The sequence below is a fragment of the Plecotus auritus genome (genome assembly GCF_963455305.1).
Source record: "Plecotus auritus genome assembly, chromosome: 7".
In the NCBI taxonomy this organism is placed as follows: Eukaryota; Metazoa; Chordata; class Mammalia; order Chiroptera; family Vespertilionidae; genus Plecotus; species Plecotus auritus.
This window is the reverse complement of record NC_137774.1, coordinates 82,233,734-82,260,619: the sequence shown is the minus strand read 5'-3', so window position 1 is coordinate 82,260,619 and position 26,886 is coordinate 82,233,734. Positions and strand designations below refer to the sequence as shown.

Genomic DNA, 26,886 nt, shown 5'->3' with positions numbered 1-26,886 from the left:
GAAAGCATAAAGAAATGGAACAACAAATCAGTGTTTCTCTCTCTCTTTCTCAAAATAAATTTGTAAAAAAAGAAAAAAGTGAAGTTGAGTAGTAAGAGAAAAGATCAACCATCAAGACCAAAGTGTTTGTAAATACACCTCCTGTGAAAAAGAGAATGTTGAATTAATGTTTTCATGGAACTTTTTGGTACTCTATTAATATCAAGACAACAGAAGAAGAGACAAGGAATTTAGTTTCAAAGACCTCATAATAAGCAACATCCCCAAAGAACTTTAAACATTACGAATATTATGAATGGACTAACCTGATAACTGAAAGGTGTATTGCCATTTATTGTGTGATGCTATGTATGCAATAGAACCTACTTCAATTAATGTGATAGCTGGCACAGAGGTTAGTCAAAGACTATGAAAGTCAGCATCAAACCAGGTATTCAGAATTATACAGTTACTAGAGGCTTGGTGCACGGATTCGTGCACTGGTGGGGTCCTCAGCCTGGCCTGCAGGGATTGGACCCAAACTGGCAGTCTGACATCCCCTGAGGGGCCCTGGAGTGCGCGAGAGGGCACGCTGCAAAGTTGCTCAGCAGCTCCTGTATTGAGTGTCTGTCCCCTGGTGGTCAGTGCGCATCATAGCTACCGGCCGGTTGGCTGGTCGCTTAGGCTTTTATATATATATAGATAGCCTTTCCCCCATTAGACCTAGGGTGTTTTCACTGAATACACATCAATAAAAAGTATTATATGGCCTGGCTGGTGTGGCTCAGAAGTTGAGTGACAACTTATGAACCAGGTCACAGTTTGATTTACTGTCAGGGTACATGACCAGGTTGTGGGCTTGATCCCCAGTGGGGGGTGTGCAGGAGGCAGCCAATCAATGATTCTCTCTCATCACTGATGTTCCTATCTCTCTCCCCCTCTCCTTTCCTCTCTGAAATCAATAAAAAAAATATTTAAAAAAATGTATTATATGGCAAAGGATTACAAGCAATGGTCTGATAACAAGGAATTCTTTTATTTATAATAAATATAAACAAATCACAGTCACCTATGAGGAAGGGAGTGTGGATTTTCAGGTACTTGAGCTCCCTGATTTACATTCCAGCAAATCCAGAATGACCACAGTGGGGGTCAGCTCTGTGTCTCTTGTGTTTTTCAGACATGGCTGCCCCATTAAGAGAAACCATATCGAATAAGCTGTATGTGCTACAACACGGACTGAGCATACCTGAGGAGAATATTGACTTTGGGGAAACCTTCCCATTTTTCTCTGCATTCTGGACACTCTGTTTTCTTTGAAGAGGTCCACCATAAAGCTAGGCAGTGCCGGCAGAAGCTGTGCCCACAGTTCAAGGTGGTGGGGTTAATCAGGATGTCGTAACAGCAGTGGCAAGAAAATTCACTAACAGAAATCTGAGGGCTGGTGCTCTCGAGGGGATCATCTTTCTCAAGGGTCATCATGTTCAGGTCATGTTGCTGAGACTCCTCCATTTCTTAGCAAATTGTGGGATTCACAGGCATAGAAAATTTCAGACTTAGAAAACTGCTGTTAAGCATCATTAAATCTAAAAAAAGAGAGAGAGCAACAGAAATAGGACAATTAGTTTAGTAGGTATTTGAGATTACTGCCATTCAATTAAAGCTATTTTTTAAATGTGACAAATTTGATTTCTAAAAATTCACATTCCAAAAACCAGATAAACATTATTGAATTTCTTCCTCAACTATCAGTCTTACTTTTGAAAATTAGGTAAAGCAAAATAGTGTAGTGGCAAGTTCAATAGACTTGGGAGGCAGTGTGGAGAATTCTAGATCCTACTCTTTCACTAATTTTTTTTGAAAATTTAATTTCTCTAGCCTCAGTTTTCTCAATTAAAATCTTTTCAGTGGGTGTGATTTAAAATAAACCAGCTTCTTGGCCTGGTAAAATGTCTGGAGTTGGCAATAACAGATGTATTTAAGCCCTAGCCAGTTTGGCTCAGTGGCTAGAGCATCAGCCTGCAGACCAAAGTTCCTGGGTTCAATTCCGGTCAAAGGCATGTACCTTGGTTGCAGGCTCCTCCCCGGCCCAGGCCCTGGTCAGGGCTCATGCAGGAGGCAATCAATTGATGTGATTTCTCTCACATTGATGTTTCTCTCTGTCTTTCCCTCTTTCTTCTGCTCTCCTTAAAAATCAATGAAAAAATATCCTTGAGTGTGGATTAACAAAACACACACACACACATGTATTTCATGTAAATAACACATTTTGTCCAAATAAGTCTGCCTTTCCTTTAGGTAGTTATTTATTTTATAGCCATTCGATTTCAGAGGCTCCCACAGGAGCAGTTCCAGGAAGTGAGTGAAGCCTTGTTTTTGAGATGTTCTGTGCCCGATCAACCCCACCATGGCTCAATATTACCCTTTTCCCCAAATCAACCCAAACATGCATATCATGCCCTCTGGATCTGGCCAATTTGGTCCCAGAGAAATAGGCTAATATCACTAATATGCAAATGGCAAAGGACCCATTCTCTTCTTATTTTCAGCTGGGTCTCAGGAGACTTTTTTATTAAGAGGCAGTATGATGGAGAATACCATGGAGTTAGAATCTCAACTCTCCAACTCACTAGCTGTGACTGTGCATAAAATTTCTTGAGCTCCCTGAGCCTTATTTCTAAGCAATGAAATGGTGGTAACAGTACAAAACCTTCAAGACTTACTGTGAGGACTAGAGACCGTGACAGTAAAGTGGCTAGGATGGTGTGTGGTTGTAAACAGGGGCTAAAAAATGATTATTCATTGTGTTCCTGGTATTATCACAGTATAGGCACTAGTGGTTGAGTTTCTCAATGTCACTATTGTGAAAGAAAAAAATGTAAATCAGTCACACTGATCACACAGAGCTCAGTTTACACTTTGCAGGCACAGTAGGTAAGAAAACAAGCCCCAAGTCTGGCCAGTGTTGCTCAGTGATTGAGTGTTGATCCATGCCCCAGGAGGTTGCCAATTCAATTCCGGGTTGAGGGCTTGGTACCCAATAGGGGACATGAAGGAGGCAGCCGATGATGTTTCTCTCTCATTGATGTTTCTATCTGTCTCTGTCTCTCCCTCTCCCTGAAATAAATAAAAACATATTGAAAAAAAAGAAAAAAGAAAAAGAAAAAGAACGAAAGAACACAGGTCCCAGGATTGGGCTGCCTTGGTTCTTATCCCTCCTCTGCCCTTTACCAGTTGTGGATCTGGACCTCTTTGAGTCTCAGCTTTCTCATGTATAAATGGGGGTGGTAATAGATTTACCCCATCAGGAGTTTTTTTGTTTGTTTGTTTGTTTTTAAGATTCTAAGAATTTTTATGACCAGTTAAAGAGTCCATATTAACCTGAGAATATGGGTCACTCTGTATCACTGAATCTATCTTTTTTAAAAAAGGTATTTTTCAATTACAGTTGACATTCAATATTATATTTGTTTCAACTCTCCATTGGGAGGTTTTAAGGATGAAATGAGAGAATGCAAATAAAGTGCCTAGTACAGAGCTGGGCATATGGCAATTTACCTAATTTTCAAATGTTGTGATAAGAGAATTTTATCACCCCTTATAGGGTGAACATTTTTACATAGACCATGATAACACTATAATTTAAACTAGCAAATCTATAAACAAAGACTAGAAGAAAATACAATGAAATATTAGTAGTGGGTGTGTTGGGTGGAGAGGGTCATGATTGGTTGGTTGTTTTTTTTTGTATTTATGAAGCTGATCTTAATGAAAATGTCTGACATTATAATAATTGTAAAACATATATATATAGCCCTAGCCAGTTTGGCTCAGTGGATAGAGCATCGGCCTGCGAACTGAAAGGTTCCAGGTTCAATTCCGGTCAAGGGCACATGCCCAGGTTATGGGCTTGATCCCCAGTGGGGGGCTTGCCGGAGGCAGCTGATCCATGATTCTGTCTCATCATGGATGTTTCTCTCTCTCTCTCCCTCTTCCTTCCTCTCTGAAATCAATAAAAATATATTGATAAAACAAAACAAAACAATATATATACACATATGTGTGTGTGTGTGTGTGTATAATTATAAAAAGTATACTGTATTGTATTTCTTTTGGCCAAACACTAATGGGAGATTTTCATCTCAGAATAAACAGAACTAAATTTTAAGCTTAGTGTTAATTTAAATAAATAAAATAATACAATTATTTACAATTGATGGTAGCAAAGAGGGAAACAATCTTTGTACAGGCCTATTAAAAACTGTTCTATTTGGAAGAAAAGAATCTAAATAAACGTTCTTAATGACAAATTCTAAATTATTTCTGATAATCACATTTGCTCATTACTTGTATGTTTAGGAACACTTTTTGTTGTTATTAATCCTCACCTGAGGATATTTTTCCTATTGATTTTTTATTTTAGAGAGAGCAGAAAGAAGGGTGAGATGGGGAGAGAGAAAAATAATCAATGTGAGGACAGGGAAGGCTGGGGGTGGGGGTACGGAGAGCGAACCTGGAACCCAGATATGTGCCTTTGACCGGGAATTGAACCCGAGACCCTTTGATGCACAGGCTGATGGTCGACACTAAGCAACACTGGCCAGGGCTGTTTAGGAACTTTGAAAAATTTTCTAAGTGCTTTACCTTGTACAGTCTTTTCAAATTGCTAAAGAAGTGAGAGATCTTATATATAGGTTTCTGGAAAAAGAAATCATTTTGAGAAGTTTCTTTACTTGGTTAATAGTTATTAAACAACTACCATGTGGACAGTATCATCCCAGGAAATAACTGAAATACTGCTAATTACTGAATTTTTCCTATGAGCTTGGACACTGGGAAGGCCCTTTAGGTATATTCATATTCACATATGGACTCAGTGTCAAAGGAAAGATACAAGGCTTCCATTGAGGGCTGGGCAAGGGGTCAGAAAAGATGGGCCTGACTTGGGCGCTGCTCTCAGTGTTTTCATGGGGAGCAGTGAGTGACATAGGAGCTACAGGTCAGATACAGGGTCTTATGTGCCTGGTTAAAGAGAGGTGAGCCAATGGGAGCACATAAAGGTTTCAGAGGCAATGAGATCAGCACAGCTGTGCTTTAGGATAATAAATCTCATAAAAAAGGATTAGGTTGGAACAAGTTACAAATGAACTGTTATCACTGCTGGAACTAAGGTGACAAAAATGAAAATGGTAAAGATAGTAAAAGAAAGAGATCAATCTATCCAAAAGATGTTAAGAAAATAATTCATGGCCTCTGGTTGGGTAGCTCCGTTGGTTAGAGAGTGTTGTCCCGATACACCAAAGTTGCGAGTTTGATCTCTGGTAAGAACACATTCAAGAGGCAACTGATGAATGCACAAATAAGTGGAACAAATAGATGTTTCTCTCTCTCTCTAAAATCAATAAAAAAAAATAATAGTATTTCTAATAATGATAATACTAATTTGTGGGCTTTGGTGGCTAGAGAGAAAGAAAAATCCAAGATGGTGGCTAGGTTTCAGAACTGGGGAAGAATAGTAGTACATCTGATAGAAATGGGTCACTGTAAAAAGATGGGGCCATCTTGGAAAGGTTAGCTGAATTTTAGAAAAGTTGAGTTTGAGGTGATGTACAACTGTCTAGTGAGCAACTGGAGACACAGACAGAAGTTGGGAGTTAAGAGTGAGGCCAAATGCCCTGGCCAGTTTGGCTCAGGGGACAGAGCACTGGCCCATGGATTGAAGGGTCCCAGGTTCAATTCTCGTTAAGGGCACATGCCTTGGTTGCAGGCTTGATCCCTGGCCCTAGTCGGGGTGTGTGTGGGAGGCAACCAATCGATGTGTCTCTCTTACATCAATATTTTTCTCTACCCCTCCCTTCTACTCTCTCTAAAAATCAATGGAAAAATATCCTCAGGTGAGGATTAAAAAAAAGAGGGAGGCCAAGTGTATGGATTTAGTCATTTGCAGAGAAATGACTGTATATGAAGTTAATTTCTCACAAATTAGCCTTTTAAAACTAGAATGCCCCAGTAGTTCCTAGCTTACCAGATCAGAAAGTTTGTTTTTCATGAGAGAAAACAAATCACCCACTGACATCAGAGTGTATTTTATAACTCATATTTTGAAAAACTGAGGTGGCCACTGTTTTATAATTGTCTTCAACAAACTAAAAACTGCATGGACTTTGAATACAACTTAGGAATTTGGCTAGTTTCATCTTACCCTAAATTCAAAAAGTGAAAGCTAACAGAAAGAATATACATCTTAACCAAATTCAGTTGATCTTTTCTGCTATTTCTACCTGTATGTATTAGGATTATTTCCATTTAAAAAAAAAGTAGTAATTTTAAAGGATGAAAGTGCCTCTTCAGTGATAAAATTGAGCTCAGACACTAAAGTTCCCAGCTGTGGGTTCTGACTTGGGTAAACACACCCTCCTCCACTGGTAGTGATTACATGCCTCTTTGAGAAGGCCCAGTGTTCATGAGGATGCTTATAGCTGTTCTCAGCACGCTAACCAGCAGGTTGGAGCTGTGAGGTTCCTGGCTCTTTCTGAGCTCCTTCACAAGTAAACATGTGTTAGAACACCCCTGTAGCCTTCTGGTCTTTTCCCCTTGGCTCAAAGGCCTCAGGGAGACTGGGGACCTATGGTTAGGATTGAGGTAAGAGAGTCATCCCATTCCCACCTCCAGTGCCCCGTTTACATGGATACACTTAAAAGTCTGTCCTCATAACACTACATTATCCCAATAATATAATCAATAACAGTTATTAGTTCAAAGGACTGAGCTGCTCCTTTATTGTCAAGGCCACATCAGAGAGCTGCTATTGCAAAGCTGAGAAGTCCAAACCAGTGAAAACAAACTAGAATCTAACAACACTGCATTTTGAAACATGAACTCTCACATGTGACTCCTAAAGTGAGTATGCTGCCCTAGGAGATAAATAAGCAAACATTCACAATAGAAATAGGGGTGAGGTCCTGGCCAGGGTGGCTCCGTTGGTTGGGTGTTGTCCTGAGCACTGAAAAGTTGCTGGTTTAATTCCCAGTAGGGGGGCATGCAGGGGTAGCAAATTGTATTTCTCTCTCCTTCTCCCTTCCTCTTTCTCTAAAAATCAATTAAAAATCTATTTAAAAAGGAAAAAGAAATAGGGGTGAGGGTGGTGGGAGCAACCCATTTCTGGCACCCAAGTCCACCTCTGGGACACCAATATAAACAATACCCAAATACTACAGACATTAGTAAATGTTCAAAGAGTGACTACTCATTCCTAGTGACTATGAAAAAAAAGTGCCCAAATGTAAGCAGGGCAAGAGTCAGCAATGGCAATAAAAGAGACTTACGTGCACTCCTGGCAGGTGGCAAAAACTGGCTTTCATTAAGAGAAGCCTTTACAAGAGAAGCATTTCCAGGCTCTTACCATACAGAACCTTGTGTTTTTCTGGCTCCAAATAGATCTTCTTTCTGGATGAGGTCAGAAATCACTAGGACAAAGGTAGCTAGTAGCTCACTGGATGTTGTCTTGCTGCCTGAACTTTTGCGCCCGTGATTTACTGCCTATGAGTCGTGTTGAGCAAGAGGAAAGAGCACATTGAAAAGGGTGTCCGGCTCTCTCTAGAGCAGTGGTTCTCAACCTTTTTAATGCCGCGACCCTTTAATACAGTTCCTCATGTTGTGGTGACCACTGCCTTGAGACTGTCCTCTTTTGTTTTTGTTACATGGCATATATTCAATGACCTATCCTGTATTAAATGCTGTAGATATACAATAACTCAGAAAGTTATCAAAAACTACTGGTAAGTACCAGTAAACCATACCTTAACTGTTATTTATAAGCGATTCTGTTGTGATTCACATATTAAAAACGGACGTGCCCTTTTCAGGTTTAGCTTGCTCTTATACTTTTTGCACATTACTGTTTGAGTAGTCTTTGCCTCTTCGACCAAATCCTGAGGTCAGAAACCAACTGATAGAATTCTATCATCACACCTGAGTCGCAGGCACAAAGCTGGGCTCCAGAAATTTGTAAATGAAAATCAAATCAACAAAAATTGACTCCCTATCACAGTAATTTCCTAGATCTTCCATCAGAATCACCTGGGAAGTTTGATGATATCTAGGAAAGAGGATATCACCAAAGGATATCTGGGAGAGAGGCTCAGGAATGTACATGTTAAACAAGCCCCTCAGGAGAGATTCTTATGCACACAGAAGTTTGGTAACTACACAGCTGTTCCAAACAGGAACATCTCCTTTTACTGTGCTTCTATTTATTGCAATTCACAGATGTTGCATTTTTAAAATTAAAGGCAGGTCCCTTTACCAGCAAAAAGATTACAACTTGCATTATTGCGATACTTGCTTTATTGAGGTGGCCTGGAACCAAAACCAAACCCACAATATTTCTGAGGTAGGTCTGTACAAAAAACATTTATATGCCCTAAATATATGTCTCAGACAACATATGGGTAAGGTATGAACAGAATAAAGTTTCAGTAACACTACTAATCTCATGTGCTCTTCTCTCCAGTCCCTCCACTCACCACAGCCCAAACCATCCTCCTGAAACACAATTCTGATCAAGCCCTTTCTTTGCTCAAGCCAGTTCCACCAATTATTAGTTGTGTGACCTCAGGCAAATCGCTTAACCTTTGTTCTGTTTCCTCATCTGTAAAATGGGGATATTCATAGTATCTTCATGATAGGGTTGTTGACTAAATGAATTAACATGTGCACAGCACTGAGAATAGTGCCTGGCACATAGTGCAATTTAAATGTTAACTATTATTATTATTGTGATTACCCCCTACTATGCACCTATTCATCTAGTCCTACATATTAATTGCTGATCCTTGCTAATTTTTCCATATCACACTGTTTCCTCCATCTGTAACACAGCACCACACCATCCTCGTCAAAAGTGTCCAGCTGACAAGACCCAAATTAACTCTTTGAACGTCTTTAACAACTACCTGCCCTCCCGCCCCAATTAATCCTTCCTGCCTCTGTGCATTAATATAACTTTTATCTGTGCATGTTTCCTCATCTCAAAGACTGTAATTTCCCTGGAGAAGCTGGTATAGTTCAGTCAATATAGTCTCCAGAATGAGAGAGAATGAGAATGTGGGTTCCAAAGCAGGCCTCATTTATTCTCCCTGAGCCTCTAATTTCCTATTTATTAAGTTCAGGATAATAATATATACTCTGAAGGAGGCTTAAGTGATAACTTCTAACCATAGATACTACTGAATGGTCGACAGTATTAAAATTATTAATAGTTGTATTTAATGAGTGCCAGCTACATAAGTAGTGCCAGCACCAAGTACCAGAGCTTTTTAAAAAAAAAAGGAAAGAAAAAAGAACTGGAGAAACAATATTTTATCCAGTTTATGAAGATAGACAGAAAACAAAACAGCCATAACAAAAACAAACCAAACAATTCACTACGCACGTGCGCTCGGAAAGGACTCTGGGGTGTGCTTTGGAGGTTGGAAAGGGGAGTGAACCTCCTTCCTATTGGCCTTTCAGAGTGTGACATAAAGGCAACCCCCAATGGACTAACGAATGGGCTTCGGCGGGGAGGACCCAACGGCGACATCTGAGGACACAACAGCTATTGGCTCACTTCTCTCCACCAAAGTAGGAGGGCAGCCGCCTGGGGCACTGACAGGCCCTGCCAAAGATTCCGTTAGACCCACAGCCTGAATCTCATTTGCCTATTTTTTAAAAAATAAAATTCCCTTTTGCACAAGTTCAGATTTCTGCCCGAAAGTACGGAACCACAGAGCTGGTTCTAGCGGCTCCCAGTGTGACTGTGCGGTTTCACTTTCGCCTTTCTGCGCGCCCGTTATCCTATTTTAAAACGGGAGCAATCGTTCCGTTTTGTGGCAGGTGGTGCCTCGCCAATTAGAACTGAAGCCCAGCCTGGCATTTATGAGGAGCCTAATAAATTCTGATCGCACTGTCGCAGGCTGCGGCAGGTACTCCTCGGGCCACCAGTCGTCCCCCTTCATCGTGTGTGGAAGCGACGCCCCCTCCTCGCCCAGGGGTGATGCCGGAGCGACAAGCTGATGCTGACCCTCGAGGGGACACCAGCGAGGCCCGCTGACCCGCCGTGCCGACGTAGGGCTCTAGGGAAGGGATGGGGGAAGTTGGCCAAGAAGGGGTCTGCGCCTCAAGGCCAGGACTGAGGTTGCTCAGAACTCGGGCCTGGATAAGGAAAGCCCCGCGCGCCTCCTCGGACCTCGAACCCCATGCCCGTTCTCTACACCCCGCCCCGAAATCGAACCTGGGTCTCCCTCTCACTATCACCCGCCGCGCGGCTGCTTACCACTGCGCTCAAGCCGGGGCCCACCCGTCCGTTGCCCCAGGCTGGACCCCGCCGAAGTAGAGGAGGTGGCAGCTTCACTTCCGGAAGTAACCTAAGACAGCCAGGGAAGGTGCCCGGGGCTCGGACCATAGAGGAAAGGTCGCACTTGTTTCCCAGCTCCCCCACCCCGCGACCTCCCCGCTGCCTAGAGCGGCCACTCCCCGCCGAGGAGCTCGACGCATGCGTACCAATATCGGCCCCGCCCCTTCCTCTTCAGGGACCCCGAAGGGCAGTGCGTAGCACGCCGAAGTTGAGGTTTCTGTATGTGTGTTCCTGGCTGCTGTTTTTGAGTCTGGAACAAATAGATTTACGTAGAAATTAAAATAATATTACAAGTCCGCAGTGTACTTCACATAGGTTTTTTTTCTTATTCACATTTTTCAGAAAATCAGAGGACCATGGCTAAAGTTCCATTTACAGTATCAAGAATCGGAATTAAAATGACTTTACCACTTTTTTCCCTCAAGCCTCTTGATACGTTGAGAATTCATGCTGAGTTAATCCGTTTTAAATTGATGGTCTGGAGATTGTTAAATTGGTCATTTGGGTGACTTCTACCTATGAAAGTGGCAAAGAGTAAAAGGATTGGTAATGACCTGTGCCAGTGCCCGAAGTGTGTGAACTCATTTTCTGGAGGATAATCTGGTAATAGGTGTCAGCATGTGTGTGTGTGTGTGTGTGTGGTAAAGATATACGTAATATAAAAGTTACCATTTTTTCTATTTTTAAGTGTACAGTTCAGTGGCATTAAGTATATCCACAGTGTTATGCAACCATCATTACCATTATTTTCAGGATTTTTTTCGTCTTCCCAAACTGAAATTCCATATCCATTTAACACCTCCTCATGGTCCCCTCCCCCCAGCCTCTGGTAACCACCATCTACTTTCTGTCTCTGACTGACTACTCTAGGTACCACACATAATAGGAATTGTACAGTATTTTATTATGACTGGCTTAATTCACTTAGCATAAATGAATTGAACTGCAACCTTTTGGTGTACAGGACGACACGCCAACCAACTGAACAACCCAGCCAGGGCAGAATTTCCTTCTTTTTAAGGTTGAATAATATTCCACTGTATGTACATAGCACATTTTGCTTATTCATCTGTTGATGGACACTTGGGATGTTTCCACCTTTTGGCTATGATGAAAAATGCTGCTAATAAATGGATTAGCATATAGATTTACCCAGAAATTAACATAATATTACAAGTCCACAGTGTACTTTACATAGGATATTTTTGGTGTAGTTCAAAAACCTCTGCTTTCAATTCTGTTGATGTATACCCAGAAGTGGAATTGCTGCATCATATAATTCTATTTTTAATTTTTTAAGAGCCACCATAGTGGCTGCACTATTTTACATTCCCTCCAGCAGTACAGGAAGTTGTAATTTCTCGAAAAATGGATATGAAATGGTAACTCATTGTGATTTTGATTTGCATTAGTGACATTGATCATCTTTTCATGTGCTTGTTAGCCATTTGTATATCTTCTTTGGATAAATGTTTATTCAAGTCCTTTGTACATTTTTTAATAGGATTGTTTGTTTTTGAGTTGCTGAGTTGCAGGAATTCTTTATATGTTATGGATATTAACCCTTTATCAGATATATGATTTGCAAATATCTTCTCCTGTTCCATGCATGGATTGCCATGTCACCTTGTTGGATAGTGTCCTTTGATACACAAGTGTTTTTAATTTTTTTAAAAAAATATATTTTAAAAATAGATCTTTATTGATTTCAGAGAGGAAGGGAGAGGAAGAGATAGAAACATCAGTGTTGAGAAAGTATTATTGATCAGCTGCCTCCCCCAGGCTCCCGACTGGGGATCGAGGCTGAAACCCTGGCATGTGCCCTTGACTGGAATGACACTCGGGACCCTTCAGGCCCCAGGCCCTTCAGTTCCCAGGCCGAAGCTCTATCCACTGAGTCAAACCAGCTAGGGCTAAAAATCTATTTCTATTGATTTCAGAAAGAAAGGGAGAGAGAGATGGAAACATCAGTGATGAGAGAGAATCACTGATCTGCTGCCTCCTGCAGGCCTTCTACTGGGGATCCAGACCACAACCCAGGCATATGCCCTGACTGGAATAGAACCAGGACCTCCTGGTTCATAGGTCGAAATTCAATCTCAATCACTGAGCAACACTGGCTGGGCCCTCATTACCTTTTTATATAACCCTCTCTCACATTATTATCATTGTATCATCCTGCTCTTTCTTTTCAAAAAGATTATCATGCTTCCAAGTGGCAAGTTTGATTCCTGCTTGACTTTCCCCTCTTCCCCCAAGTTAAGCTCCAGTGGGGCCAGGGACCTTGTTTTCTGTTCATCACTGTATCCCCATTCCTTACAGAGTGCCTGGAATATAATAGGAACCCAGGAAATATTTGTTCCTTGATTGGATGTCAGGATATGCATATTTCTTCTAAACAGAATGCCCCGCCTAAGTTAGATCGCCTAGCCTAGGGGACTTCGATAGCCACGCCCCTCCTCTGTCCCTGGAAGGAGTGAGGGAAGCCCAGCCTTGGCCCCGCCCCTACCGTGACGCTGCGCACGTGATTGCGCGCCCGCGCGCTCTGTTCCCGGAAATCACCGCTGCGGTCTCTGTAGTTGGTACCTCAGCCGCCGCTGCCGTCGTTGCGGAACTCTACGAGTAGAACGGCCGAGGCGGCCCGGGCGGGCCTGGCTTCCGGCCACCCTACAGAATGGAGATAATCCGGAGCAGTGCGTGTCGGCCGTGCACCTCCCCGCGTCCCCACGGTCCCCTTCACTCGGCCTTCTAGGCCCGGATCACGGCCCGCCAATCTGCTTGGTGGGGCCGGAGGCTGAGGCAGCCTCTCACGAGTGTGCCCCCTAAGCCTGTGTGCCTTTTGGGCGCTTGACCCTCTCTGTCCCGTGCCCCCTCGGGGTCTTGTTCTCCTGCGGGCACCCCTCAGGGCCTTGCTCCTCCCTGGTCCGTACACCCTCAATCCTTGTCCCTTTCCGGCCCAGGCACCCCTTAGGGCCTGGACGCTCTAGGTTCCCAGCATCCCCGCAGTACTTGTCCTCGGGTCCCAGGCCTTAGGAGCTCCTTGGCCCTCCCCCGCTATCCCCTTTAGGCGTTTGTGGGCAGAAAGCCAAGCCACCGGTTCTGAGCTTCTCGGTTTTTCCGCAGATTTTAAGAGTAATCTTCACAAAGTGTACCAGGCCATAGAGGAGGCGGACTTCTTTGCCATCGATGGGGAGTTTTCAGGTATCCCTCCTTGCAAGCTCGCGGCTAGCACCTTGCAGTGCGTGGCCCGGCTCCTTCTGACACCCTGCCCCTGACTTCTGCTTGCTGGCCCCTTTTCCCTGTTTATAGCCTTGGAAAAGTTCCGTGAGTCTCAACATTTCCTCTTAAGCGTTTCAAAAGCAGGGAAGTGGGTTTTTGATTGTTGGGGCTCTGAGGGTTTCGGATAGAATATGGTTTTGGTGCTGCTTAAAACAATTTGACAGAGAGCTTCAGGGTTAGGGTCAGGCTTTTTTTTTTTTTTTTGGTGTGTTAGGTAAATACATAACATAAAATTGACCATTTTAACCATTTAAAAATAGTTCAGTGGCACTAAGTACATTCACATTCTGTGCAACTATCTCTACCATCCTAAACTTTTTCATCTTCCCAAACTGGAACTCTATATCCTTTGAACAACTCCCAATTCCTTCCCCCTCCCCAGCCTCTGGCAACCAATATTTCTGTCTTTATGAATTTGACTACTCGAGGCACTGCCTATAAATAGAATCATACAATATTTGTCCTTTGTGACTGACTTTTGGGTCAGGCTTTATGCATTTGTGGAAGTGTTCATTGCCTACCTTGGCATGGGTGTGTATGTGTGTATAATACTTTACCAACATGTACAATTGCAAGGATTTTTTTCTTTTTGGATCAGATTAATTGTTTTAGAGATTAATTTTTAAATTGTTAAAGTTAATATGAACAGTAGACTTTCTTTGGTATAGATATCCACTTTCACTCAGATTTTACATGTTTAAAAATTCTTCAGCTTTTTCTGAAGGAACCCATGCTGAGAGTAAATACAGGGTGTCCCCCAAAAATGTATAAACACTCATTTCTATTGATTCTTTTAAATTTTGAAAATGAACTGTATGTTAATAAATACTGACTTTATAATCTCAAACTGTGTATAGATTTTTGGGGGACACCCTGTAGATCCTTGGCTTTACTTTTACATACATGCCTTTTTTAGTAGGATTCAGTTCTCTGGGAAGCTAAGAGTTTTCACCAGAAATAATTTTCTCTTGACCTGGAAAATACCTTTGTTGTATAGATGTTACTCCAAACTGCTGGCCAAGACTGGGACTCTAACAATAATAGACTTCAGAATTTGTTGATATCTGATTATGCATTAAACTTTTGAAAGCAGTAAAACTTAATCATAGATATTGTTTTCTTAAATCATTCATGTGTTTTGAAACCTATTTTAGACACTGGAACTGCCGATTCTGAAATAGAAACATTCACATTTCTAAATTTGTTATAGAGTTTAGCTTGGTCGCCAGTGAAATGAATGCTAATTTTGAAAAAGTGAAATAGGAGCACTTCGTAATACATGAAAATATAAAATTACAGAGCCATTGAATAGGTGACTGACATTTTTACATTAGTATTTACTAACAAGTTAAAAGCTTTTACTTATTAAAATCTAGGAATCAGTGATGGACCTTCAGTTACCACATTAACAAATGGTTTTGACACTCCAGAAGAGAGGTATCAGAAGCTCAAAAAGGTAAGTGGATGTGCTAGAAACCCCTCTCCCCCACGTTGGTCCTCCTTACATTGAATTATAGAACAATATAATCATTAAACTTCTCAACCCAAGCTATGAAATGATATTTTAGTGTTGTTTAAAACAACAGCAAAAATAATTGTTTGCTGGAAAACATTTTGGGAAAAGGTTTAGTATTTTCAATGTTAATTTGTTTTATAGGAAGTATGATGTGGTTATTTTAATAATTTGGAAATAGACCTAATATGATGCTTTGGATGGTGGATAGCTGTCTAATTGGGAAGAACATTAAGAGATGTATATAAACTAATAATGCTTCTAATACATAATCTGTAATCTGTTCTATTAGGAAGTATTCTGCCCAAGTCAAATTTAGTAATTAGAAAGCCCATCTGATTGAGAATACTGTTGCTCACATAAAATATACAGCATTGTTTTGACAGATGTTTTATTTCCCTTTTCCAGCATTCCATGGACTTTTTGCTGTTTCAGTTTGGACTTTGCGCTTTTAAGTATGACTGCATACATTCAAAGTAGGTTGTTTTAACAAGTGGTGGGAATGCTTTTGTCATGGCATAATGTAACCCCCTAATCTCCTTGTATATCTTGTGTTCCCAGGTATATAATAAAGTCATTTAACTTCTATGTTTTCCCGAAACCCTTCAATAGATCCTCACCAGATGTCAAATTTGTTTGTCAGGTTAGTAACATAATTGAGTTTTTCTGATATGAATTGCTGATGATTCCGTGGGGATATGTGGAATCAGAATTCTCTTTAAAATTTGGTTCTGTCACTAACTTTGAGCTTTGGGCAAACTATTTCATCTCTGACCTTCAGTTTCATTTATTTTATGTTTTAATTTTTCCTTTTCATTGAATTTCATTGAGGCCCAGTACACAAATTTATTATATACCAATTGGGGGCAGGGCCGGCCCTGGGGAGGGGCTGTGGGCAGTGGGTTGGCTGTCTGGCCGTGCCCCCGAATGGGGTGAGGGGGGCGCGATCGGGGCTCAGCAGCTGGAGAAGCGGGGATGGAAGGTTGGCCCGCCAGCCCCACACCCCCATTGGTGTGGGGGGCCCATCAGGGGCGGGGCTGGTGGGGGGAGGGGCTGCAGGCAGTTGGTTGGCCGGCCCCGCCCCCTATTGGGGTGGGGGGCGATTAGGGGTGGGGCCGGCCGAAGGGAAGGGCCATGGCCTGCCACCAGCCCTCTATCAGGGTGGGAGAGGCCGATCAGGGGTGGGGCTGGCTGGGGGGATGGGCTGCAGGAGGTTGGCCAGCTGGCCCCACCCTCAGATCAGCGGTTTGCTGCCTGCAGTGGGCGTCATGGTGACCAGTTATGGTTTTCCAGTCGCTGGCTTTTATGTATATAGATTGGTGTGATACTGGTTAACAAAATTATAAACACGTTACAGGTGCACAGTTTCACAAGCTATCATCTGTACACTGTATCTGACCTTCAATTTTAGGGTTCTAAATTAATTACACTGCTGTCTTACCCTTTACTTTGGAATGAATTGAGTAAGATGCAAGTGACAGGTAGATGGAAATCAGAACATGAGCTTTATTATTAGTAAGATGTTGAGAATTGCATAAAGTTCTCAAAACTTTGAGAACTGCATGAAGTGTTCTAAGTGTAGCCAGATAATGGGTTTGAGAACTTGCCTTCATAATGTGGCTCTTTTTGGGATTTTTAATATCTTACACCTGAATTGAACTTACAGCTCCGGACCTGCAGGCTCCTTCCCACCTCATTCTTTTTGCACCCACCTTCAAAGGTAGAGCTTTATTTTCTGGAAGAGCAGAGTATGTGTGTATCCTGTCTAAAAAGAACCCAGAAGGAGCTAAACTATAGACCCTTAGTTCCTTTTTCCAAGTTCACCAATTAGAAAGGGAGGGTGGAAAAAACTATTGTTTCCTCCTGAGGAGGAGAGGGCTTATGAGCCAAGGCAAGCATATGGGAGATTCTCCCTTAGAATGGTTGTGGTAGCTGAGCTGGTAGACACTTACTAAATATCAGTTTCCTTTTTCTTTCCTCTTAATCTGTTATAATGGATAAGGAGAATGTGAATAAGTGGGATAGTGTGTAAATATGTGAGTAAAGATAAGTGTTAATTTTTTCTCCTTTACAATCCTGTGCTCTGGCTTCTCTTCCAGTAGCAACATAAGTTCATTTATGTCATCTCAACTTTCCTTTCTCTTGTGTGTAAGTAGTAATTCAGTTAGGAAAGCCTGAAGGGTAGGCTTCTGAGTGACTGAGTCATGTCAAATTCTTTCTATAATAAGGCAGGATATAAGCAAATAAAATTGAGAGTTAATCTCAGGTATGCCTGGGAATGAAGAGAAAAGGTGAAGGTAATTTTAGTTGTGCAACCTGTTTAAAAAAAAAAAAAATTAAGCTCTAGCCGGTTTGGCTCAGTGGACAGAGCATAGGCCTGCAGACGGAAGGGTCCCAGGTTTGATTTTGGTCAAGGGCATGTACCTCAGTTGTAGGCTCCTCCCTGGCTCGGGCCCATCAGGGTGCATGCAGGAGGCAACCAGTCGATGTTTCTCTCACATGGATATTTCTGTCTTTCCCTCTCTCTTTCACTCTCTCTAAAAAATCAATAGGAAAATATCCTGGGGTGATGATTAAAAATTTTTTAAAAAAATTGACTTTTAGTGAGAGAGGAAGGGAGAGGGAAAGAGAAACATTGATGTGAGAGAAAAACATTGATTGCCTGCCTCCTGCACGCCCCCTGACAGGGATGAGCCTAAAACCCAGGCATGTGCCCTGACCAGGAATTGGACCAGCAACCTTGGGTGCACAGGGATGACACTAAATCCCTGGTCGGCAGACTGCGGCTCACGAGCCACATGCTGCTCTTTGGCCCCTTGAGTGTGGCTCTTCCACAAAATAGCACGGTCTGGGCGAGTCTATTTTGAAGAAGTGGCGTTAGAAGTTTAAGTTTAAAAAATTTGGCTCTCGCTGAAACCGGTTTGGCTCAGTGGATAGAGCGTCGGCCTGTGGACTGAAGGGTCCCAGGTTCGATTCCGGTCAGGGGCATGTACCTTGGTTGCGGGCACATCCCCAGTGGGGGGTGTGCAGGAGGCAGCTGATCGATTGATCGATGTTTCTCTCTCATCGATGTTTCTAGCTCTCTATCCCTCTCCCTTCCTCTCTGTAAAATATCAATAAAATATATTAAAAAAAAAAATTTGGTTCTCAAAAGAAATTTCAATCGTTGTACTGTTGATATTTGGCTCTGTTGACTAATGAGTTTAACGACCACTGCGCTAAATCAACTGAGCCATACTAGCCAGGGCTTGTAACCTGTTTTGTTAAATTATCAAATAAACCATAGTGTTTTTTTCTTTATAATATATTTTTATTGATTTCAGAGAGGAAGGGGGGTGGAGAGAGAGAGAGAGAGAAACATCAATGATGAGAGAATCATTAATCTGATGCTTCCTGCAGGCCCCCCACTGGGGATCAAGTGCAAAACCCCAGGCATGTGACTGTGAATAGAACTGTTGGACCTCCTGGTTCATAGGTTGACACCCAACCACTGAGCCACACAGGCCAGGGTGACTCTGGATTTTTTTTTAAGTAAAGGTCATATTTACTAATCTATACCATAATTCCAGTCTTAGGACCTCCCAGGCTGCTAAAGGAGGAAGGGAAGAAGTGAAGATGTTGGGAAAGTAAGGACAGTTCTTAACTTGTGGCCCCATTTGTGTTCGAAGCAAAGGCTGAGACTGGAGACAGAAGCTTTGGTTCAGATGTAAAGGAGTCCCTGGAGAAGAGTAGAGTCAGGATTTCCTGGAGTCAGTGCTGGAGTTGGCCTCATGAACTAGGGCAGTGGTTCTCAACCTTTTTGATGCTGCGACCCTTTAATACAGTTCCTCATGTTGTGGTGACCCCCAACCATAAAATTATTTTCGTTGCTACTTCATAACTGTAATTTTGCTACTGTTATGAATCGTAATGTAAATATCTGTGATTTCCGATGGTCTTAGGCGACCCTGCTAGCGGTTCTCAACCTGTGGGGCGACCCACAGGTTGAGAACTGCTGCTGTAGAGCCTAAGACCATCGGAAATGGCATCCATGTCCTTTTTAATTTCTTCAAGTTTTTTATCTAGGTTTGGCATGTCATAATTCTGAGCCATATACTAGTACATTTCAACCACTTTGCCAAAAGTAAATCCAACCAGGAACTGGAGCATGATGTCAGGGAAGAAGGCACGAAGGGTGGTGGTAGCTCTGTGGGCCGTTCCTACCCTGCCTCCCCGGTGTGAGGCAACTCAGGATTTTTAAAGAGAAGGAAGTTAAGATCTTTTAGAGTCTAGTGACCGGACGGACAAGAATGCCTTTCCATAGTCCATCTTTTGGTGTTTCTGTCGGTGATGGAATATATAGGTGGACAGAATTACAAGAGTATACAGGCTTGTGGCCCAAGTCAGAAATCACTGGGTCTTGGTTCAGAACAGGAAAACGTCAGGGGAAAGATTGCTTGTTTCATTTTATTTTTTTTTAAGATTGCTTGTTTTAAACCATAGAAAACTTGGACATGATAGAAAATGATGTACATGTACCTAAGTGTGTGTGTTGGGGAGGGGGAGTAGGTAAGATTGTCTTTTTATAATCCACCAAATTTGAAAAAGAATTTGTGTTGGCTGATAAAGATATGTGTAGTATTTACATTTTAACATGATTTAAAAAATAAGTAAGTGAAAAATTGGAAGAAAAGAAAAATGCAGATATGATTACCATGGTATGATTAGAACACAGAATTTGTGACAAAGAATGTTTCCACTCTTGGTCTCTGAGCTTCCTACCAGCTAAGAAAAGGAGAAACACACAATTTGTGGCCATAGGATCTAAACAAACCAGGATCAAGAGAAATTTGGCTTTGCTCAAACTAGAGACCTCAGAACATTTCCCCTTCCATTTTCATAAAGAAATCATTAATGTAGAAAACCTACTCTTTAACCATATCTCTCAAGCAAATACTGTAATGCGTTTAATGGAACAGTACGACAGTCTGGACTGATGGTATAAAGTCAAAGTACAGTTCAGGGAAGGTAATTCTGTGAGGGATTAGATTAAAATGATTCATTTGCATTGCCTTTTCAATTCAGACTTAAGACAAGAGTAAAATTAGAGTAGCTACAGTAATATTTCTTACTCTTCAATCAGTTTGAGTAAGAACTTTGTGATTTTGCCATTCTTCTGTACATCGTGTAATATTATTCACTTAATGTTTTTATTTAAATTTACTTAAATATTTCAACTCACCCTAGGTTTCAGATGTTAGTTGAATATCTTGTTACTGGGAATTTTTATCTATTTTGATCTTGAATGTAAAGAACATCCAGTCAAGATTTTGGGTTTTCAGAATCCCAATAGTAATTTGAAGTGGATAGTGCTGTCTTATAACCTGCACATTTGAGCTATACCTTAAAGTTGAACTGGGGTGAGATAGTATAAATATATTTTATTTTTACTTCTAGTCTTCTAGTCAGTACAGTGATCAGGAGTTTTCTGCCTATTGGCGAATATATGTTCACTAAGTAGTTTTCTTAAATACTGTGAAGCAAGGAATATTTGTTTTATCTATATATATATAAAAAAGGTTAAGCGACTGTCCGACCGTCCAACTGGCCGGTACATATGATGCACATTGAGCTGCGGTGACTTGGCAGTATTGGTTCTTGGGTGACACACCCCTAACCAGAGAGGAGGGAGCTCGATTCCTTGTAGGGCCATTCCACCTTTGGCCGTGGGTTATGTTGTTGCTGGGGCACTGTCGGCCCTGAATCTGGTTTACTGCCAAGCTTCGGTGACTTCTATTATAGAGAAAGGGCGAATAGTGATATTAAAATATTTCTTCTAATTAATTTCCTTTCAATGTGCACGAATCCGTGCACCGGGTCACTTGTAAGTTATAAAGGAGCAGAGCCTGGATAGTTTAAGTTAATTAATGGATTGTTTGGCAGCCTGGGAGTAGAAATCCCTTGTCTTCTGACTTTTGACATGTTGTTTCCTTGCCTGGTTGCTTATGTTTACTCACCTGAGTTACTTCTCCACTTCTGTTTACATACCTGCCATTAAAATCACTGAAATGTATGTCCTGTTTGCTCTTGTTTCAGAGCTCAAGCATTGACTTTCTAGCAAGCCAAGGATTTGATTTCAATAAAGTTTTCCGCAATGGTAAGATTATCTGTGACTTTTCTTTAGAACGTGAAAATGTAAATTTGGTTGAGAATTATCTTGTTATGCTTGCTCTCTGATACAGAATCTCAGAAATCCAGTATATCACATGCAGCCTTCTAGGTTTAAAAAAGTTTTTTTTTTTTTTTTTAACTTAAAAAAAATTATACCACTAGTTTTCCTGGTTTCTTAAACTTACAGTTTTTTATTTTTTATTTTTCTATTTTTTTATTTTTTAATCCTTACCCAAGGATATTTTCCCCATTCATTTCCAGAGAGAGTGGAAGGGAGGAAGGAGGGGGAGAGAGAGAAAAAAAAAAATTAATGTGAGAGAGACACATCGATTGGCTGCCTACTGCATGCGCCTCTACCAGGGCTGGGGAACCTGCAACTGAAGTATGTGTCCTTGACCAGGAATTAAACTCGTGACCCTTCTGTCTCTGGGCCGATGCTCTAACCATGGCCAGGGCAAGTTTTTGAAACCTTTATTGTACATTTCCCCCCACAAACCTAGTTAACCATGAACTGAACAGAAGAGTAGACGCTACTTCACTGGCTCTAATGAAGCCTCTCAAACTCCTGATTTTATTGAGTAGAGCTTACTCATAGTTTGTTCTATGAATTAACTACTTATACATAGTTAATAACAGAATAACATAGTTATTAATAATTTATTCTATGTGACTTATCTAAAATCTGTGGGGAATGCTTTCCTGTTATCTTTCAGTGAGACAAGTAGTATGGTATAGTACTTTAAAAAGTAGCTGTATTTCAGTAATCCTGTAATGAAAAACTCCCTTTTCCTATTGGTGTTTGTTTTATAATAAGAGATGGTTTCTCTATTTCTCATGGGAGAAAAAAAGTCTGCATAGACTGTAATATCATGATGGCTAACTTGCTGGTGTGGTAGGCTGCTGAGCACTCTGAGGAAAGGGACTGTGTCTCATTACTGCCCTTGGTGCATAGCATGATTCCTCTTCTTCATCAGGGGGGAGTGACCATTAAATATCTAATGAGTGCATGTCTGATATTAGAGCATACAAGAGTGGTTTTCCTTCCTCCATTCATTTCCTGAACAGTGTTTGGAAAATCTTTGGTTTTTATCAGCTTTATTAAGTACCTGCTGCTGGTAAGGTCAATAACTACTTTTACTGTAATTATTTTCCTAAATTGTGTTCTTTTCCATGGTGAATGTAGAATTATTGAGTAAGGTTAGGAAGGAAATTTTTTTAAACAAAAGTACTAGAACATAGACTTCAAATAAATTCACTTCCTCTCAGCGTGGTCTTCCTGGGAGGCCTTTAGAACTCATGCTATGTTTTTTTTTTCTTTATTGATTAAGGTATTACATATGTGTCCTTATCCCCCCATGCCCCCCCCCCCCCCCCCCCCCGCTCATGCCCTCACCCTCCTGGTGTCTGTGTCCATTGGTTATGCTTATATGCATGCATACAAGTCCTTTGGTTGATCTCTCCCCCTTACCCCCACCCTTCCCTACCCTCTGAGGTTTGATGGTCTGATTGATGCTTCTGTGTCTCTGGATCTGTTTTTGATATGTTGTTTTTTAATTGCTTCAGTGGTGCTGTATTATAATTTCTATTGGCGATTTTATTTTTGGAAATAACTAAAAAGTTTTGGCGCCCAAACTGCTTAACATAGTGGGTAAACCAAGTGGGTAACACAATTTGGATATGTAAAATATTTTTTTTTCTTTTGGCTCATACTTGGTTCTGAAAGCCATTATAAAATACAAGTGCCAAATGCAGTTAGAACACTTTATTGGAATAAGCACAAAATTCTTTTTAAGGCATTACTTTAACCAGACTCATATGGATGTAGTATAGTTTCCAACCTGATGGTTTTATTTTCATAAAAGGAGAGAAACAGCCCAATTAGAGTGTGTCTCTTCTTACTGTTTTATAGTCAGAATATTTGGAATAATTTAGTCACAGATGGATCAGGACCCCCAGGCCATCTATTATTACCAGGATTCTTATCTTCATGCTGTTGTTGGTATTCTAAATCTGATATAGACCCTCACTTCTCTTCCTTATCAAATCTTTCCAGTCACTCTTTGTAAATGCCAGACCCTTTTCTCTTGGTAGTTTTGTCAGTATTGACTTTCTTTTATGAAATGGAACCAGGTGACTCCTTGTTAATGTTCTCCCTGAAGCATCAAAGGTGGTTTTTCCCAGCTCTCTGTTTATACCTTCATCCCGGCATTAGTAGGTATCCTTGCTTCCCCATGCCACTTTCAAACCATTTGAATTCTCTCTTCTCAGGAGCTACAGTTTTTTTCAGGACTGTCACCCAGCTCTGCCACCCCTCTTTCTGCTGACTTCATGGGCATAGCATTCACTGACAACTTTGGCTTTGGCTTATTTGTCTTTCTACTCCTATTTCTCTCCTCATTCTGGGTGAACTCTGCATCCACAAGGATGACCAGCAAATGCTCTGTCTTACTGTTTCTTGATCAGGTGGTCAGTAGTCCTTACTGTTTCTTGATCAGGTGGTCAGTAGTCCCTCTATCTCTCCCCCTCCTTCCTCCCTTCCACTCTCCCATGGCTTGGTAGCATCATGGGTCTTATCACCCACTCCCAACATTTCTTGTTGAGAGCACTACCTTCTGTTCTTCTCATTTACTTACTCCAGTACCTTATTTCAGCAATCTGTTGACCTGCATTGCGTTTTCTTTTCTTTTCTTTTTTTTTTTTAAATATTGATTTTTTACAGAGAGGAAGGGAGAGAGATAGAGAGTTAGAAACATCAATGAGAGGGAACTATCGATCAGCTGCCTCCTGCAACACTCTCTTCTGGCGATGTGCCCTCAACCAAGGTACATGCCCGTGACCGGAATCGAACCTGGGACCCTTCAGTCCGCAGGCCGAAGCTCTATCCACTGAGCCAAACCGGTCAGGGCTGCATTGCGTTTTCACTATCAGTATCCTTCCACTCTCTTGTTCTACTCTCCTGTTTTGACTTCCCTCCTTATCCAAGTGGTCCATCATATCCTTCCTTCCCTGTCTCTCCATTGCACTTACCTAACAAAGTCTCAACACTGGTTGGATCTGACTACCCACCTTCTCTGTTTCTGAACATGTGAATATTGCTGGAAAACATGACACGTCTGAGCTAATTTGTTACTTTAAATTCATGATCACAAGCTTCAAATAAACATTCATGCTCAAAAATCCTACTTTATTGACTTAGAAATTCCCTTTCCAGCTCTCTGTTTTTTTACAATCTCTTTCTCCAAACTTTCTCCATACATCCCACAAACTTGTCTTGGCCTCTCATTGAAAATAGAAAAAAGCAGAGAAGAGCTGCTGCACGTTCTCACCACCAGACTCATGTCTGGACCCAGCCTTCCTACTTCTGTTCTTTACAGTGAAGAGGAGTTTCTACGTCTGTCAACGGCTAGTCCCTGTCTCCTTGTCAAGCACTGGCTCCTCCAGTTTGCCCTTCTCTTTTCCTGAATTATTTTCTCTTCTCTACTGCATCATTCCTGTATATTTTCTCAAACTTTGAACTGACTTTGGTAATTTCAGTTTCTTCCATAATGAATGTAGACAATAACCTCAGCAGTGTTATTATCTGTTGACAGATGTGATCAAATTCCATCATTCTTTCTACAAAGTTCGTTAGTCTCCCATGGCTTTTAAAACCATACATATCCTGATGATATCTAAATTTCTCTCCCAACACCTTTCACCTGTACCTTAATGATTTCATATATCCAGGAGGTAGCTTTTGGTTTTCATCTTTGGAGCCTCAATCCTATTTGCCTAGTTTCCCCCCACCTCATTAAGTGGCACTATCATCTTCCTAATTGCTTAAATTTAATAGCATCATTTTTTATTTTGTTCTTTTCTTTATCCCTCATCTCCAGTATATCAGCAGGTTTGTCTGTTGTATTTCTAAAATCATTCTTTCCATCTTTATAGTCTAAATTAGGGTACAAACTATGGCCCACTGCCTATCCTATATAATAAAAGCCTAATATACTAAGTGTCGGACTGTTCAACCATTTGACCAGTTGCTATGATGCGTACTGACCACCAGGGGGCAGACGCTCCAACCGGTAGGTTAGCTTGCTGCTGGGGTCTGGCCAATCGGAACTGGGTGGGTCCCTCGGCCTGGCCTGCACCCTCTTGCAATTCGGGACCCCTCGGGGGAATTTCAGAGAGCCTGTTTCGGCCCAATCCCTGCAGGCCATGCAACGGGCCTCTAGTTTTGTAAATAAAATTTCATTGGAACACAATTGTGACCATTCATTTACTCATTGTGTATTACTCTTTTCATGCCACAAGAGCAGAGCTGAATAGTTGCAACAGATTCCCCCATACATCCCACAAACTTAAAACATTTACTATTTGTCCCTTTAAGAAAACGTTTACTGATCTCTGATCTAAGTGATCATCTCTTGCCTGGACAGTTATAGTGGACAATTGCTTGTAGCACTGACTTCCCTACTTCAGGTGATCTTTTTAAAACATGAAGCAGGCAATTTAATTACCTTCTTTAAAATCTTCTAATGGCATCCCATTGCTCCTAGAATAGAACAGATTTTTACTGTGGCCTGTAATCTTGCCCCATCCTCTTTCCAGCCTGGTGCCATGCCATCCTCATGTTCTTTGTATTCTGGCCACACCAGCTTCCTTGCTGTTTTTGGAATAGTCCATGCCATGTCCATCCTCAGTACATTTATATTTACTTCCCTGCTGGAGATACTCTTTCTTTTTTTGCATATATGAATCATTCTTATGCTTTGGGCCTCAATCACAGTCGCCTTCTCTGATCATCCTGGCTAAAGTCATGTTATTCACTACACAGCAAGATGCATCTACTTTGCTCACTGTTAGATTCCCTAGTGCCTCATACATTTCCTGGAACAACGTTTAAGTGCCAAATAAAATTTTGTTAAAAGAATAAGTGAATGGAGTGTATGAATAGAAAACATATTTCAGAATCATTTGCTTTTTCTGTTGATTTTTTTAAGATATAGTTAAATATGGTCTTTCTTGAGTATTTTAGGCTCTTTGGTTTGTTAAACAATTTTTATGTTAACACAGTTACTTCTACTAATACATTTTTCTTAAAAACTATGTTTAGGAATTCCATATTTAAATCAGGAAGAAGAAAGACAGTTAAGAGAGCAGTATGATGAAAAACGTTTACAGTCCAATGGTGCAGGAGCTCTATCATATGTGTCTCCTAACACATCAAAGTGTCCTGTGACGATTCCTGAGGATCAGAAGAAGTTTATTGACCAAGTGGTGTAAGTTCCTAAACTGGAACCAAATGTGCATTGTGTAATGTGTATTGGGGGCAGGACTGACATCTGTATCTTAAACCTGTGCTGCCCATACATAGTACCCACAGAGGTGTGATGTTGTGATTGGCAGGATTTAATTATGGCATATCTGAATTTGTGTGACAATAGCATATAGTAAATAGGATTCTGTTTACTATACTTAGACTTGTCATGTCACTGTGAAGGCCTTCTGCAAAGGCCTGGTAGCCACTGTCTAGTTCCTCTGAAGGCAGAGCAGTGAAACAGGCCCATCCAGATGTTTGCAACATGTC

At 41.3% G+C, this 26,886-nt stretch overlaps 2 protein-coding genes across 8 annotated transcripts in view; one reads left to right on the top strand and one right to left on the bottom strand.

The window, feature by feature from the left end:
• The window catches only part of BFAR (bifunctional apoptosis regulator), a 30,525-nt gene extending 20,009 nt beyond the window's left edge, over positions 1–10,516 (bottom strand). Inside the window, exons 1-3 of one of the 4 annotated variants that reach the window (XM_080677897.1) lie at positions 10,292–10,516; positions 2,045–2,165; positions 1,229–1,565 (exon numbers count right to left, since the gene is read on the bottom strand). In XM_080677897.1, coding sequence (XP_080534023.1) covers positions 1,229–1,491 — 263 coding nt within the window. In that variant the 5' untranslated portion in view covers positions 1,492–1,565; positions 2,045–2,165; positions 10,292–10,516. Of the gene's footprint in view, positions 1–1,228; positions 1,566–2,044; positions 2,166–7,304; positions 7,519–10,291 lie in introns of those variants that run through there. The other 3 variants (XM_080677899.1, XM_080677896.1, XM_080677898.1) reach the window with 3 other exon arrangements.
• Positions 10,517–12,879: 2,363 nt separating this feature from the next.
• The window catches only part of PARN (poly(A)-specific ribonuclease), a 176,704-nt gene continuing 162,697 nt past the window's right edge, over positions 12,880–26,886 (top strand). For all 4 annotated transcript variants that reach the window (XM_080679022.1, XM_080679023.1, XM_080679024.1 and 1 more), the window contains exons 1-7: positions 12,880–13,065; positions 13,496–13,573; positions 15,028–15,107; positions 15,573–15,640; positions 15,726–15,807; positions 21,240–21,300; positions 26,413–26,578. In XM_080679022.1, coding sequence (XP_080535148.1) covers positions 13,047–13,065; positions 13,496–13,573; positions 15,028–15,107; positions 15,573–15,640; positions 15,726–15,807; positions 21,240–21,300; positions 26,413–26,578 — 554 coding nt within the window. In that variant the 5' untranslated portion in view covers positions 12,880–13,046. The remainder of the gene's footprint in view (positions 13,066–13,495; positions 13,574–15,027; positions 15,108–15,572; positions 15,641–15,725; positions 15,808–21,239; positions 21,301–26,412; positions 26,579–26,886) is intronic.